This window comes from Anas platyrhynchos, chromosome 3 (genome assembly GCF_047663525.1).
Source record: "Anas platyrhynchos isolate ZD024472 breed Pekin duck chromosome 3, IASCAAS_PekinDuck_T2T, whole genome shotgun sequence".
NCBI lineage: Eukaryota > Metazoa > Chordata > Aves > Anseriformes > Anatidae > Anas > Anas platyrhynchos.
This window is the reverse complement of record NC_092589.1, coordinates 74,359,249-74,373,698: the sequence shown is the minus strand read 5'-3', so window position 1 is coordinate 74,373,698 and position 14,450 is coordinate 74,359,249. Positions and strand designations below refer to the sequence as shown.

At 42.2% G+C, this 14,450-nt stretch overlaps 1 protein-coding gene across 1 annotated transcript in view; it reads left to right on the top strand.

Annotated features, from left to right (window-relative positions):
• Window positions 1–362: 362 nt before the first annotated feature.
• CRYBG1 (crystallin beta-gamma domain containing 1) overlaps window positions 363–14,450 on the top strand; it is a 96,137-nt gene continuing 82,049 nt past the window's right edge. Inside the window, exon 1 of the mRNA XM_072036138.1 lies at window positions 363–643. Within this exon, the coding sequence (XP_071892239.1) occupies window positions 462–643 (182 nt within the window). The 5' untranslated portion in view covers window positions 363–461. The remainder of the gene's footprint in view (window positions 644–14,450) is intronic.

Below are 14,450 nucleotides of genomic sequence, written 5' to 3'. Positions count from 1 at the left end.
AACATCTCCAGCAGCTCGGGGCAGCCAGCTGTGACCTGAGCGTCCCAGCAGCTGGAAGCAAAACGGGAGCGAAGGCAGGCAAAGGCGGGCTTGTCTTTTAGGGTGTAGGGCAGACTGTTGGGGTGTCGGGCACGGAGAGAGGAGCCTACAAACGAAGCTGGAGGTGCTCGGCAGCGGGGCAATGCCCCCCTCGGCACCCCCGGGCACGGCCGGCAGGCGGGCAGGGCCGCCCCCTTCCTGCGGGCTCGGCGGCGGCGGGGAGGGACCGGGCGGCGATCGCCTTATTACCCGCATAGCCCGAGCCGGGCGGCAGCCACCGTCCGTCCATGCCCGCGGAGAGCCCGCCGCTTCCTCCTCCTCCTCCCCCTCCTCCTCCTCTTCCTCCTCCTCCTCCCCCCCAACCCGCCCCGCTCTGCCCTCGCTGCCGGCGGCCGGGCCCCCCCCGGGACGCCCAGCCCGGCATGGCACGGCGCGGCCGCTTGCAGCGCCTCTTCGGCCGGGGCCAGCAGGACGAGCCCGAACCCCAACCCCAACCCCAACCCCAGCCCCAAACCGAGGGGGCCGTGGCCGAGCGGCGCCCCGCGTTCCCCCCGTGGCGCCCGAGGAGGAGGAGGAGGAAGGAGCCGTCGCCGGAGCCGCCGCGGTAAGGGGGAGACCCTCAGCCTGGGGGGGAGCGGGGATGGAGCAGGCACCCCAAGCACGGCGGGGAGGGAAGGGGGCAAGGAGGTTTCCCAGCCCCGCAGAGCCCAGTGCCCTCCTGGCTTCCCGCACCTGTGGACCTGCGCTGCCCTCGCTTTATTTTTCGGGAAGGGGGGAGGAAAGGGAAAAGGGCTCGCCGCCGCTTTTCGGCGGTAGCAGCACCCGCACCGGTGTCCCCCGGGCGATGCCGGTGAGGATGGATGCAGGAGTTCCCCCGGGTGCCTGCAGCCTGCGGCGCCGCGCTGGGGCCGGGGGGGACCCGGCAGCACTGCCTGGCTTTTGGGGAAGGCACGGGCAGCTCGGGGTTTTGCCTCCAGGAAGGGCTTGGCTGCTGCCCCTCGGGTCCGAGCGGCGAGACCCAGGCGATGAGAAGGTGTCAGTGCCACCGGGACTTGGGAAAAGCACACTGTTAAGTTACTGGCCTCTCCGGTGTTCGGTTCAGACCGGGAAGCCTCTAAGTTGCAGAAGTTCTTTGTGGGTTTTTGTTATTGTTTATGTTTATATAGTAGTTTTACAGAAAATTACAGTATTTGCCTACAATGGACTTCACATAGACGGGCAGACTAAGCTAAAGTACAGTCTAATGATGCTTACATTTGGTAGAGAAACGTACTCTTGAGAACTGTAAACACCAACATCTTTTACGATTAAAAAAAAAGGAAGAAAAAGTGAGTTTATGTTCACTTACATTATGTTTTCATGTATAGAAAAATAATGTGAAGTCTGCTTTTCAGCCAGGAAAAGATGTATCTCACAATGCCATTGAGTGGCCAAGCTCAGGGTGGTGCTGCAGGTGGCCTCAGCCAGGAACAGACCTCTCTTCTGCCTTCCGAAAGCTGGATAAGACAGAAAGCAGACTGCTCTGTTGTCATCAGAGGATCGCAGAGGATGTAACTCAGGCTGAAGGGAACCCTGAGCAGGGTTGGCTCTGAGTTCAGACCCAGTTTGCTCAGGACCATGTCCAGGGGGGTTCTGAAATCTTCCAGGAACAGAGGGAGGGTGGGCAGCTGCTCTGGACAAGCTGCGTCACTGCCTACATGTGAGAAGGTTTCTCCTGGTACAGGGCTGGAATGTCTCTTCTCACAATTTATGGCCTCTCCTGCTGCCATGCACCACTGCAGAGCCTCATGGTTCTTTTTGGTGACCCCTCATGGTACTGTCAGGCAGCTGTTGGGTCCCCTCCAAGGTCGCCTCTCCTGAGGCTGAACCAGCCCTGCTCCCCCTGCCTCTCCTCTCACCATAAGTGCTCCATCCAGGTCCCTGCATCTTGGGGCCCAATGCTGAACTCATCCCAGTTTATCAACATCTGTTTCGTGCTGTGGGGGACCAAAGCTGAACAGACTACCTAGATGTGGTCAGATGAATGGTGAGAAAAAGGGAAAAAGTCCTTCATCTAGTTGTCAGTTCCTTGTCCTTCTGGATGTGTTGCTAGCTAGTATGTGTTGCTAGCTAGGACGTGTTGTGCAGCTAGTGCCAAACCATACCAGAAATGCTGTACAGGCTTTGGGATTCAGTTGTTACACCTGAAAAAAAATGGAAGGTATTTTTTCTGCATAATATTATTATCAAGTTCTGTGCTAAAAACAGGAGTGAAATCTATTAACTGCAAGGCTTCTGAAATGATGGGTTTGTAACTCCCATTACGAAATAACTGTTTTCCTGCTTTTTGGACAGGGAACCAATCCTTCCATTATTGGTAACAGGTTGGGCTTGCACTTCAGCACATGGAAGTACATCACTACCTGCAGTTGGTCATCTTCAGGGAGTACAAACTTCCCTTGTTTGTGTAGCTTTTTACCATTGTCATTTTTTTTTAACAAATGGAATAAACAAAGCCAAAACAGCGAAAAATACACAGTCAAAAATGCTTAATGCATTTTTTTTTTTTTTACTTCATGATGAAGATTATGGTGACATTTTTGAAATAGCTTTGTTTGAAGTATTTTATTTTTTATTATGTGAATGGTATGGTGTAATGCATGGCTGTGAGAATACTATATAGACCAAATAAAAGTAGACTTTTAACAGTGAAGATTTTGAAAAATTGGTGTGCTTAATGGCCACCTTCTGGTAGGAGGAAGACATAGATTGGCAAATAACTAGCATGAAAGCCAGCTGTTTGAAGACACCTATCTAAACAGTACTCCAGTTCAAGAACTATCCAATGAGCTTTTATGATGTTTTTTTTAGGTAGCCAATATATTTCTTTGCTGTTAGGTTACCTATCTTGAAGAACAGTAGCCAATATGGCATAAAAATGTCTTGCCATAAAACAATAAGCAAGCAGCTCTACTCCTTCCAAGTTGAGGCTACAAGTATGCATTCTTATGCCTCAGTAAAGCTTGTGGTATGTTGTTCATGGGTGTCTGCAGATGAAATCCTCAGGTCTTGTTTTGCAGCAAAAGCTGGTAGAGTCTCCTTCCCAGAGATAATAGTTACAAACTGGAGCCTCTAAACAGAAGAAGCTGTGGTGAAAGCGAAGAATGGGAAAGAATGACAGTTGTTACCATGCCTTGGAAAACTGCAGCATATAAAGAAAACTGATTTTGCTTGGTCCCTTGGAAGTCACAAAGTTTGTGATTTCCAAACATCAGGTTACAGAGCTGTCATGTCATGGACATTGAATGATCTTCACCAAAGAGCAGCTATAAAAATGAAGACAATGACTTAGATTTGAACTTTGAAGGAGGAAGTTGGATACAGGAGGACAAAGAAAATTGTCTATCTTTGGGGTGTGATTGTTTAGCAGCCTTTCTCACAATGTATGCTACACTAAGAACCTGGAGCTTTTGGTATTTGATGGTCAAGACCAGACATGTTACTTCAGTCCAGTGTTGGGTTGGCTAACAACAAATCACATAAAGCTAGATTCTTGCCAAAAACAAGTCAATGTCAAAACATTTTTGTGACTTATTACTTCCTCAGTTTGAAGAATCACTGGTAATTGGCAGCCTTGGTATTGAGAATGCTAGGACTAAGTATGTCTAATGCTGATATGTGAAGGCAAAAAAACCTCTATGACCATTATTCTACAATGATTTGGCAGGGAGACAATAGTGAATTAGGGTTCGCTAATAGTGTAAAAAAAGCAAAGGAAAACTTGGTATTAGGCTACATCCAAGGATAGTTAGACTGTGGAATAATTAGATGTTATCTCAGAGAGGAACACACACATTCAGGAGAAGGGCAAAGAAATGTGTTGCAGAAGAAAGCGGTGGTGGAACCATATCCTTCTTTGACTTCTGTGTTGGAAGTGAGGAAATCATACTTCATAGCCCATATGTAACATGATGTTTTGCAGAAAGACTGAGAACAAATGTTTCACTCTATTCAAAACAGAGCTTGCAATGCCACAGAATGTTAGTAGCTTGATTGATTGACAAAAACAAAATGAGGAAAACTGTCATACAGTCAGCTGTGATAAACAGAAAATGTACTTGATTCAAAAATGTTCTTGATTCAATGTACTTTGGCTATCTGTGTAACTTTACTTTTATGAGTTGTCTGGTTGAAAGAAAAATGCAATCGTTCACCTCTGTTCTTTGCAAGATTGAATGTGGATGTCTAGAAGGGTTGCTGGTTGCACTTTGTGGGAGATGGAAATGAAAAAGGGTAATTGTGTTTGCAGTATAATTCTTGGTAATCTGTACTGTAAGCAAAATGCCTTGGGTATAAAGGTTTATTAGTCTTGTTTTATACAGGAAAGAAGTTCTGCTAAACTATCATGATCAAATAATAACATGCAGAATATTTTTGCTCAAAATTTTATCTGTAGTGTGACCTAATGAAGATATCATTGCTTATTAAACAAATATGTTTCTAGAAAGGTACTAAGATAAGAGGGGTGGCGTGCTGAAATGTTCACTTCTGTTTGCATTCTCAAGAAGTGAAAAATAGTGTTCTGTGAAACCCTACCGAATGACATCTGTGCCAAGGAAGTAATAATCTGACTTTCCTGCATGAGGTAACATGGGCTGCTGTTGCTGTGCCATGGATTTTGCAGTTTTGGCAGCTGTGAAAACACCACCGTGAAGAAGAATGCTCTCCTTTTCATTTTGTCACTTTAAAAACCAAATGCCAGTCTAAAAAAATCTGAACCAGTGAGAATGCTAGTGGCTCTCTGGTCAGCCTGCTTGGGGGTCAGTGAAAGGTTGCATCCTGGTAGAAAAGAGTGGGATCTCATTCCTGAATTCTGTTGCAGAAGAATTGCTCACTTTTTTTATTCATGTGAAATGAGTCAATGGGCTCATGCCATTCACAAATCAAAGAATATTCCTATTTTTTTGAGCTCTTCTATGTTAGCTGCATGTATATTCTGTAGGGACAGTGTACCCTTCTGTATTCAGGTGAACCTGATCTATAGTAGTGATGAGTATCTGAGGCATCTGAGGCAATGTGAGCTCTGTCCTGAAGAATTAAATGTCTATTAAAACAAGGACTGTTCTGAAAAATCAGATTCTACCTTTCTCAAACCAGGTGCCAGTTGTGATACCTTTGGTTTCAGTGTATCAGATGCACACTTTGAAATGGAGACAAATAAAAAGGTGTTTTGAGAAATTGTTGGGAAATTAAACACGTTTATGAAATGTTTATGAAAATGTCATATCTTTATGAAAGTCCCCAGGAAGATCCACTAAAAAAAGTTCACATTGAATGCATCTAGTTGGCACATAATAATTCCTGGAATGATAAAACCGCTGTTAAATATTGATTGTATTCCTATTCAGTGAGTATTGTTTGTCTAAATGTGGAAAAAGACCACCACGAACAGTTTTCATGCTCTAGTCTTTCCTAATATTGATGAATTGTCTCCTTCTTTTCTTCTTGTCTTGTTCCCTTGTTCCTACAACTGTCCATCCCATCTATCCCTCCCTTTCTGACCTCTTGAGATTTGCATCAAGCAATTCAGCCTTCTTTGTCTAGTGACTTCCAGCTTGCATTGAGCATTTGGAAGAGTGATAGTTTATTGTATTTGAGATGGCCTCAGGACATTTGCTGGACAACATTTGTAGATAGAAGTATTATCTGTAGATCAGCTGGTGTAATCAGAAAAATTAGACAAGCTTTCTGGCACAGAAGAGCAGACCTGAAGAAATGGATTATTTTATTCTCTTAACATGCTCTTTTTTGCTGAATTTATGGAAATAACACATTAGAAAGAAAAAAAAAAAGAGGATGCTGTAGGTAATTTCAAATGCTGCTAAATTATGCCTTTGGACAACAACAACAAAAAGAAAGGAATTAATTTATTCAGAATGTAAGAAAATCTGTTTGAAAGAGATGTGATTGTCTTTAGATGACATTTTCCATCATTTTTGGTGATCCTAAATACCAGGGGTAAGTAAAATTAATATCTGTTATTGAAACGGTGAATATAATTAGTTTGACTTATTTCATATACAAATACAAGATGGCATCCATATCCTCTAATTTCAGATATCTACATCTGAACTGGTTACTCCCTTTATAATCAGGGAGGACAAATAGGCATGTCTGGTGTGCAATTCATCTTACCCTAGGGTGAGCGTCTAAAACAGGCTAAATGAATTGCAGATTAGAAATGCCAGGTTTTCCTCATTGGCTTTAAAAGGCACCTGAAGGTCACGGCTCCAACATCTGAATTTGGACAGCTGAATGCCATCTGTGTTACTTGGTAAGGAGGAGTCCACAAACTGATAGCTCCGTGCAGGATGTTACAGTGTGGAGTCAGCCAAGAGCTTCCAAAGCTATGTTCTCATCTTTCCCATGCAACCTTAAGGGACCTTCTTTATGTACGAGGAATTTCCCAATGAAGATGCTTTTTCCACATAATTTCTGTGTTTTCGCTTGATTCTGGCTAGGAGTTTTCGAGTGTCTTTAAGGAACTGCAGGTTGATTCCTACTTCTGCTTTGTTTCCTACGTAAAGCTGGGCAAGTCGTGGGAAAGTTGTGGAAACAAACCTTTCACAGATGACTGTGGAAAGAGAACAGGGGAAGCAGAGAGAGGGAAGAGGAAGCTCCTTGACCCAGGGTCTAATTTGTAGAATTTTAGCCAAAATGGCAATGTTTAGGAAATGTTAAGGCTCCTGGAAATGGAACATAATGGGGAGAATGGGGAACTGTTAACAGTACTTAGCTCTTCCTCTAGCAGCTTGCATTTTAAAATAAAATAAAAACATGAGGAGATGTTCTATGATCAGAACTTCCCATTCAAATGAAAAATCCCCTCTCTTTAGCTATCAAGGCAAACATAAAAAATGTAATGGTTTGTCTACATACCATGTAGCAGATAGCAATGTATCTTTGTACATACTACTCTTATTTTAGTCACTTCTTACACCTTGCTGACTTTCTACTGTACAGTTTTCCTTCTCATGCATGTTTGTTCATGCAGCCACATACTGTGAGCTAACTCAATCTATCATCAAATATTTCATCATTCAATGCTCCCTCAAGACAAGAAGGGAAGGACAGGCAGATTGATCAATATAAGGGAATATTCTTTTCCTGTGGTGCCATCTGAAAAAAATCATTGTATTTAATTAATTTAAAGAAAAGAATCTATCATCTTGTACATATCTTTCATTCCCAAGTGTGTAAAATTTCTGTCGTTTTTCATTAGCCTCACTTTGGAAATTCTGAAATGAAAATTAAATATTAGTTTAGTAAGATAGAACTTTTGGGTAAGTGAATCCTTTAGTCATCTAGGATTTACAGTTGTAAAGTTGACCAAACTAAATTTTTAAAGAATGTCCTGAACTATGCAAATCTGTAAAACAGATGTGTTTGATGAGTTCCTCAATCTCATGTTTCAGGTAGAGCCTAATACCAGAAGCACAACTGATATTTCGACGAGAGTCTATTTTTCCTCAATAGTGATTCTTTATGTTAATTACAGAGTTCCTTCTACCGTTAGAGTAACTCCATAAGTACTTTGAGAATTGTAGGAGGGCTGAGGGGCCATATAACTGACCTTTTTTAGTTGCCATTTCATGTTTGTAAGTTACTATTATATTATCGTGACTGGACTGCTGTTGTTGCCACAACTGTAGTGAGACAAGCTGTTGAGACAAGGCTGTGCATCAGGAATGCTGCCCAGCTCCTTGGAAATCTGTGAGGATCTGTGCCCCAGCTCACAGAGCTTGATCAGGCCAAGCAGAATTAGCCAAGCAGAAAAGTTTTAAGTTGCATGACCTGGTGGAAACCATCATTTTCAATTTGTTCCTTCTTCTGTGGCCAGGAGCAGGTGCCACAACACATGCTCTCAGGCCTCATGCAAAGTCAAAGGTGACTTCTAATTAATGCTAAGAGAGGTGGAGAGAACCTCCAGTGGAAGCTTTTGTGTTACTTGTGAGGAGAGGCTGCTCTTAAGGAGGTGAGGGAGTTTGATGGTTTTTCTGGCAAGAAACTAACAGAACACTCTCCTCATTATATGAGAAATACAAAATAGGTTGATTTCAGTTGAAAGAAACCTCTGGAGTTTGTCTTGTCCAACTCTGCTTGAAAGCAGAGCCAGCTTCAAAGTTAGCTTGCAATTTGAAGTTAGAGGGGGTTGCTCAGGGTTTTTTCTAGTCAAGTGTTGACTAGGAACAGAGACTCAATAACTTCCCTGTGAAGACTGTGAAATTTTTTCCTCAGTTCTAAACAAAATTTCTCATGGTGTACCTTATATCCATCTCCTCTTGGTCTGTCCCTGTGCACCTCCAAGGAGAAGTTGCCTTCCGTTACATAGCCTGTCTCAACTTTTGCCCATGCACCTAAACATCTTGGTGGTTCTTCCCTATATTCACTCTATTTTGTCAACACTTTTCTTGTGCTGGACATATGCAGGTAGGCTGCATTGTCACAAGGGCCCACTGCTGATAATGTCTGGTAGTAATGTGAAAACTATGGGCTTGCAGATACTTGGCGCTGAGAAGTACAAGAATTCCAAGTGTCATTGTAAACCTGAGGATTTTGAAGGGGGAGTGTCTAGTATCTTATTCTTTGACTCCCAGAAGAGTTTACAGATCTGCTTGTTTGGTTGGTTGGTTTCCATCATTGTAATTCCTTGAAACCATCAGTTGGAATTTCACAGTGGACATTCCACAGCAGCCAAGGAGGCACTCTGTGATGAGCAATGCTGAAATGTTTTCCTACCCTTGGCTGAGAATCTTGCCATTCACAAAGCATTTAAAAAGTAACCTGTAATTCTTTTGACAGGACGTATATTTAGAATTTCAGAACAGTAAGGCATGTTTGGCATAAAACCAAACCGTGTGAATAGTAATAAAGAAAAATCTATACCATTATAGGGCCATATTTGTCTCTAAGGAGGGTATTTTAATGATTCACTCATTATTACCAAGTGCAGATAAAGTACAGATAATTCATACTGCATGGTGTAGGGGAGACACCTGTAGCTACTTGCTGAAACTTACCTGTTGTCCTCTGCTGAAGCATCTCTGTGACTTCCTTTAGCTATAATGCAAAGGCTGAAGCAAATGGGTAAGAAAATAGAACTGGAAGTGAAAGGAAACCTACCTACCAATGGTATACTTTTTCTGTTTGAAGAGTGTTCCTGTACTTGGCAAAGAGAAATTGTTGACTTTGTGTTTTACAGCTATGTTTGACCGTAGCAGCATAGATTCTTCAGTGGAACTGCTGAAATGGCAGCCCTTGTGCTACTTCTGTTGTAGGCTCGGTATTCTTACCCACACAAACTAGGTTGCAGGAGGAGGTGTGGATTTATGCATATGCAGTCTTTCTGGGTTAGAAGTGGCCTAGGAGTGCCCTCTGTGTGGAAGCAACACGGGTTCAACATGCATGAGGAGTGGCTGAGGTCCCTTGGTTTGCTCAGCCCCGAGCAGAGCAGAGCAGGCTGAGGGGAGGCCTCATGGCGGCCTGCAGCTCCCTCACGAGGGGAGCGGAGGGGCAGGCGCTGAGCTCTGCTCTCTGGGGACAGCGACAGGACCCGAGGGGACGGCATGGAGCTGGGACAGGGAAGGGTCAGGCTGGGGGTTAGGGAAAGGGTCTGCACCCAGAGGTGGTCGGGCACTGGGACAGGCTCCACAGGGCAGTTTGGACAGCGCTCTCAGACACATGGGCTGGTTTTTGGGTGGTCCTGTGTAGAGCCAGGGGTTGGACCCGATGATCCTTGTGGGTTCCTTCCAACTCAGGATATTCTGTGATTGTGTGATATAGGTCAGTGCTCATGTTATTACATCCTGTAAAGAGGCAGGTTGTTTATTGATCGGTTGGCTGCTTGGTTGTTTTTTTTTTGTTTTTTTTTTTTTTTTTTGAGCACTTTTTTCCAGCCCATGTATTCAGACTCCAAGAACAAGTGTGCAGGCATGGCACCACCCTTAACGAACATAGTGACATGTCTTGCAAACCAGACCTGCTTTTCACCCAGCTGTCTTAAACCTGGATGTATTGAAGACACGTCTGTCTGACCCCACCTCGTAGATGGCTTCTGATTTAACCTCATGGGATTCATGTGATTTGAGGCTGGACTCCGTAAGTTATTCAATGGGAGGCAGCCTTGTCTGTCTTCAGTTTAGGTACTAAGAAATCTTTTTCTCACACCTTTTGTCTGTGTTGTTAGTTTACTGTCTGATCTCTCCCAGGCTTGGGTTGTGTGTTTATCAAATGTCTGGAATAATGGGGTCAGATTTTGACTATGGCTTCTATATGCAAATAGTGAGTAACAGCAGAAAAGACCAAAAAACAGTTGGCACCTTTCAAAAGCTCTGAATTTCAGAATGGAATGCATCAGGCTTTATAGTCCTTGTGTAATTTAAAGGGTGTGTTTGAGGAGATGAGATAAAAAAGAGGCTGAGAGGCCCATAAAAGTTCCACAGGGGTGTATCTGAAACACAGTATAGGTGACAGTTCTGCAGATGGTAAGTCTGTTCTTGTGAGGTTGTCTGCCTGGTTCTTAGTGACTAGCTTGGTCCCCATTCCTGTCACATTTGGCAGAAATTGAGAATAGTCAGGACTTCAGGGAGGCTCTTCCCACCTGTATTTGGGATCAAACCTGCTGATGTTGTCAGGAAAATGCTTGTCTCTAGAAAGTACTACCAGATCTGCATCATGGAGGTCGCTTTCCTGTGTTGCTCTTCTGGTACAGCAAAAATCCAAAGGCAGTCACAGCAGTGCATGGGAGTCTGCCTCGTTGTTTGCACTATCTTACGCCATGTATCTGTGGCTTGGAGCGACTGGTAATTGAACTAACCAGTTCCTTAATAAGATCTAGATGATATCTTTCTTATTTGGGACAAACAAAAAAAATTATAAAACCTTTGAGGTGAGGTAGAGGTAATAGTTTTAATACTGATTTTTTAGTATTTTATGAGATATAGTAATTTTATGAGGAAGCCAAATTTTGTGGGAGACATTTCATATTTTCACTATAACGTGCTAAGGAATGAAAAGATAAAAATGGTTAGAGATAAGACAGTACTCTCTACTGGCTTGTTGAAGTTAACATAATGAAAAAAAATCTGAATCCAAAATGCATTTTTTTTCTGCCAAGATACCGGACTTCTCATCTCAACTTTCAAGAAGTATTTGTTAGTGCAAGCATACTATGTTTGGATCAAAGCATACTTTAGAAAATGTCTAACTTTTATAAACTTCAGTTCGAAACAAGTAAGAGTCATCCCAAAGAACTTTTACACGTGTGCCAGTGTGATAAGACTGTCTTGTAAATCATAAAAAAGTAGAAAATCAGCACACAGTTCATAAAGTAACTTCTTGGTAGAAATAAATCTAGTCAGATGTCTGTCTTTTCTGTTATTCCAAAAGTCCCATTTTTTTCCCTGTAAATACTCAATATATTGTGATAGTAAGACTTGTAATTTGAAAACATGAACAGAGTGACCTCAATTGTAAAAATGTATTAGCTTCTGAAATTGCGTAATAATTTCACCCTGAGCATTTTTAGAAGTCCTCTGCATCCTAAATTAATCTTCTTTAAATTGAACATCTTTTTTCTTCCCACTTTGTCACACTGTGCTCGGAAGCCGTGCATGAGACTGTCTGAAGCAGGCAGGGTGCTCGCACTGAGGAATGTCCCACTGGCTGCTAAACCAGTGGGGCAGCATTAGAGGGATTAATAATAGCTCCACGCAGGTATTCAAGCACTGATTGCACGTTGCACGGATGCTTGGTGTGACTGCTGGGAAGGAACTGAACAGGAAGTTTCCAAAAAAAATTGGGCAGCTTTACATTCTAAAATTCTGTATCTAAATGAGTTCTAGCAATTTCAAATATTGAGCATAACAGTATTTTTTCTGATGACAACGTAGTGTCACCTGATTAAAGCTTTGTTTTTTTGGTTTTGTTTTGTGATGGGTATACATGTTTGAGCATTATGCAAATTTCTTTTAAAGGTATGAAATACAGTTAGTCCATGAGAGGTTCTCTTTTTGCTGTTGGAAAGATATTTAGATCACCTCTCACTGCCAGCTGCTGTTTGTCTACTTTATTTAACTAGGTTTCTTCAACAATTGTTTATTTACAATAGCTTTCATTATTTTTATGAAGTATGATCAGGGCGATTCCTTAATATCACTACAGTTGTAAGTGACTAACTTGCTGTACTCTACAGTGGGTTTTTATTGTTTTTGTTTTTTAAAGAAGAAGAAGAAGAAGAAGAAGAAACCTCTGTATACCTGTTTGGACATGTCTAATCTTTTTTTCAGTTAGATGGGAGTTACTTGCCAACTTCTGGCATATTTCCATGCTGTAATGGTGTTAAACAATGTCTCCCCCCCCCACCATGTTGTCTGCAGAAATAGTTCCTTCCTTGCATCCATCTTAAAGCAAGTCCTTTACAATCTGAAGAATCCACATTTTGGTTATCCTTTGGTTTGTGGTTTACAAGATTTATCAAAGTCCAGAAATTGTCTACTCCCACTGTTCCTTGTTACAGTTCATGGAATTGCTTTTCTTCCAGTAATGGATTGAATGTGCTTTTCCAGTTGGATTTGAGTCTCCTAGTCATTACCCTGGGACTGCTGCCAAAACAACAAAATATTATCATGTATTCATTTCTTCCCACACTCAGAAGTATCAGCTCTGGCTTTGCTCCATAAAAATTACAGAGTTGTTTGAGTTTAACTTTTTTTTTCCAATTGTGCACCTCTGTAACTAAGACACACAGATTTCTCTTTAATCAGTAAGGCTACTTACTTTTTACCAACATACAACTTCAGTTCTTCTTCTGGACTGTTTCCCAGGCTGTCCACCATCTAATCTATTTTTCATAACTTTGAAGTATATTTTTGTCTACTTCCAGAAGACTTACCGATTTATAGTCTACATGTATATTGTAGCACAGGTGTACAGTAGATTTACTGAATATAAATCTATACGTGGAAATGAATTTTATATGCAGCACTATAGGCAAAAGTGTAGTACTCATGTTCATTCTAATGTATGCATTTTGGTTTAATGACTGTATTTTCTTACTAGCAAGATGTCCCTTACACTTGAAGATGATTATAAATAATTTTTGCTGCTGATTACAAATGAGATGTCCATGTCATCTAGTGAAGTAGGTGTCACCATCCATGTGTTGGTGACCATGGTGTGCATGGAAGTCATATGCTTATTTTTTTACTTTGAAAAGCAATCAGGCTGTGATTCTCCAAGGGTAGATTGTGGTGTTTGGTGCTTCTACAGGGTAGGGGAATACCGCATCTAGTGCTTGAGTCATTCCTACCTTAAGAGATTTGAACCCTTTTCCAAGTGCCATCTTAGCCAGTTTATAGGAAGAACATCTACATGTATTACTATAAAGATATATAATGAAATATGAAAAAATAAATATATCACATATAAAACATACAAAACATATCACCACATGATCTTCAATCATGTTTTCCATATTTCTGAGGCAGTACAACGTTTAGCTCTCCTTTGATCTCTCTGTGGGCATATTCATCTCTCACATTAAACTGTAGTATTCTTGGTAGTATTAGTATATTCCTTTGCTTTAAAAATCCATTCACTTTCTGTGATGGTCTGGATGCCTATTAAAAATAAAAATAAAAATCCCACACTGAGTTATTTCTTAACACTAAATTTTATTTTATAATGGAAGGAGAATGAGGGAAAAGATCTGTGAAAGAAAGCATCTTAACTGTCATGAACTTTAATACTAAATGGATACTGAAAGGTAGACAAGCTTATTTGATTCAGCAGTTCTTATATCTTCCCTGGGTTGCTCTTCCTTTCAGTTCACTTCTCAGCCTTGGTGCTAGCCTCTTGTTGTCAGCGATTTTTTAACTTCAGTTTTCAATGATATTTATCAGCCTGGGTCCTTTGGTTTAGGTCCCTTGTGACAGATTTTGCACAGCTGAAGAAGGACGCATGAATAATTTAGGTAGTGATCAGGGGCATCTGGAGGAGTAGCAGCCACCTCCCAAAACTATAACTGTGAATATTTTCCAGTGGTGCTCATGCAGCTCCTGATGTCAGTGACCTGCTTCCAAAGAACCTGGGTGAGGAAGAGGTGCTGTGGCACTGCCAGCGCCTTCTGCTTCTCTCCCAGAGCTGGATCACAGTCGAATGACAATAACGAAACAGCCTGGACACTGACCCTCACTGTGGCATCTTGTTATCAGACCCTTGTTACCAGTACCAGTGCTGGCACAACCCAAGGTGCCAGTGTATATTTGACGGAGAATGCAAGATACTTCAGGGCATCTGAGCATCTGGGAGCACTGACTCATGATCCAGGAACTTGAAACCGCTTTGCTGTTTCATTCAGGGCATTCAGTTCG